Source organism: Caenorhabditis briggsae (assembly GCF_000004555.2).
Source record: "Caenorhabditis briggsae complete genome, chrIV, whole genome shotgun sequence".
NCBI lineage: Eukaryota > Metazoa > Nematoda > Chromadorea > Rhabditida > Rhabditidae > Caenorhabditis > Caenorhabditis briggsae.
This window is the reverse complement of record NC_013487.2, coordinates 8562959-8565492: the sequence shown is the minus strand read 5'-3', so window position 1 is coordinate 8565492 and position 2534 is coordinate 8562959. Positions and strand designations below refer to the sequence as shown.

The 2534-nt window shown below is 38.2% G+C and overlaps 1 protein-coding gene across 1 annotated transcript; it reads left to right on the top strand.

Moving 5' to 3' along the window:
• Positions 1–132: 132 nt before the first annotated feature.
• Positions 133–2263, top strand: CBG06087 (the record flags this gene model as incomplete). Its single annotated transcript, XM_002633299.1, has 6 exons — positions 133–202; positions 1237–1316; positions 1493–1559; positions 1674–1911; positions 1961–2157; positions 2214–2263. 6 exons carry the CDS (start codon positions 133–135, stop codon positions 2261–2263), a joined length of 702 nt encoding a protein of 233 aa, XP_002633345.1.
• Positions 2264–2534: the final 271 nt, after the last annotated feature.

Below are 2534 nucleotides of genomic sequence, written 5' to 3'. Positions count from 1 at the left end.
ATTATTGCGCAAGGTGAGGAGGAAAGACAACTGAGGTAGAAAACCAAGTAACAAGGGAAGATGGTGATGATGAGAGAAGAGAAGGAGGACTGGCAGATGGAGCTGAGAAATCGGGCGTAATCTCAAAAAGAGATGCCGAAAAAGGAAGCCAGGTGCACAGAATTATTTGCGGGATTTCGGAATGAATTATGTATGCATGACAGTAAGTAGTTAAACAAGTTGTTCAATTGTTTTCTAATTTATGAATTAAAAGTAAAATTATATACCTTGATAAGTTCCATTCTCCAGAAGATCTCCATTATCTAATAATTTGTTGAAGTCGTCTACGGATACAAACCGATAGTGTTCACCATCAACTTCTCCTTCCCGCGGAGGGCGAGTTGTATCTGCAAAATGGGTTTTAATTTGTTGTACTTGAACTAATATGGTACGTTTAGTCTCCCCATAATAATCTTTGAGATCAATAACAGGTAGAGAGGTCCGTTTAGAAAGAAATGCAGGTTTCAAGGAATGTTTTGGGAGTGGTGAACCGACCATTTTGACACTTTCAACGGTGACCAGCTCTCCTCCCCCAAATATTCCCCAATTTCTTGAGTGTTTTCAGTTTTATTGTGCTCTCGAATTTTCATATGCTATTCTACTTTTTTCACCATAGACCACGAATTTTCCCATTTTTCCGGATGACTTGAAAGAATTCTGAAAATCTAAATTCATTCAAAACTGCTATAACATGCTCTCTTTATGCATAAGTTTTCTCAATTCTCCGTCGCTCCACTTTGTCTGTTCTTCTTCTTATTCAATCTCTGACTCATCATTCATATGTCATCTTGACGGCGCCCGACTCGAGACCTCGGTTCATATTCACGCGGCAGTTTCTCATCTTCTGTGCTCCCGTTTACTCATAAATTTGTCGAACATTTGTTCTGCTCCCGCGGTGGGCATCTCTCATCTCTCGGCTCTTACTCGTTTTCTCTTGAGGTCGCCGCCGAAAAGCTGTGTCGTAATAAATATTTATATGTTTTCGTAAAATTTATGCGAACCACTTCTCATGAGGTCCCGCCTAACTTTGAAGAGTTTTCCATCCATCTTTTTTTCTTTTCAGAGAGAAAGCAGTTCAATATTCTCTGAATGATAACACAACGACCAAATAAAATCCAGGATGACGGAAAAAACTAGTGGTAAGTGTGGCTATTGGGGATATTTAAATAAATGCAGAGCTCCACCTCAATATTACAGAGCTCCACCTCAATATTGGATTGCCATCAGAATGTGCAGAAGACAAAGATGATTTCACTTTGGAAATTGAAAAACTTCAGGTATCTAATTCGCTTTTTTTGCAGTTAATATAAAACATTTCAAAACTCGCCGAACCACTTCTTCTATTCCTTTTTGTTTATTCAAAAGAAAGAAGGATTAGTGAAGTAGGAGCGAGGCTCTTCTCGACCACTTATTCTTTGCCTATTCTTCTGAATTCGCTAACCCAAGTTTTCAGGCCACTCTTCAAGAAATGCTCGATTGCACGAGCAGCCCGAGTACCTCTCTTGATTCTGCCGATAAACGTAAGTTTTAATTTCGAAAAATTGTTTAATTAGCTATTTTAAAATAAGGTCTTGTGATAAAATAGTTATTGTAATCAATAATGAAGTCGATATATTTCAATAAACATTTTTCAGTTCAAGCAGGTTTGGCTGCCCGCCGTCTCATCCGAATCGCAAGCGAACATCATCACCTCTCGACGACGTCTTCATGTCACTCAGACTCTGGAAACTCTTCATCTCGCGACTTTGTCTCTCCTTTCACAGTTCATGGTGGTGCATCAATTGGAAGATTGATACTTATTGATATTGTTCGTAGAGACGATTTGATAGGAATAGTCAATCCCAACGATATTTTACTTACCGTGGAGAATATGTAAGCTTATTGCAGTCAAGCATTTTAATAGTGATTATAATTTATTCAGAAAAATATCCGGAATGGTTCGATCAGAAGTGAATCGGATATTGGAGGATATGATGCGAGAGCATGATCAGATTGCTATAGAAATACTTCCAGCTGGAGCCATAAGTGACGATATTTGCGAACTTCTTGCCGATAGAAAGTCTCCTGGAGAACTTCAAACGATTATTCGAGAAAACTTATATCAGAAAACAGTTCCTTGTAAGTTTTAATTTTATCAAAAAAATTTTATTACTACTGTAAAACTGCATTGCAAGATATGCTAAATTCAAAAATACAATCCAACGAATGTCCTCCAATGTTTTGAAAAATTTCCAACTTTAATTTAATTTGTTTATTGATCAGGTGTAATAATAATATGTAATAACTTCGAGGTCTTCTGAAACCTCATCAATTGAAACCCCATATTTATAAGTTTCTTCCCCTCAAACTCATTGTTTTCAATGGCAGTAGCAGCTGCCCACAGAAAGACTCTTTCTACATGAAACAGTGTGAGATCAAGAGAGCTTTAGACATCCGCCCCATTCAAATAGGTGATTTAGGATCTAGGCATCACGAGGACGTGGGGGGGGGGGGGG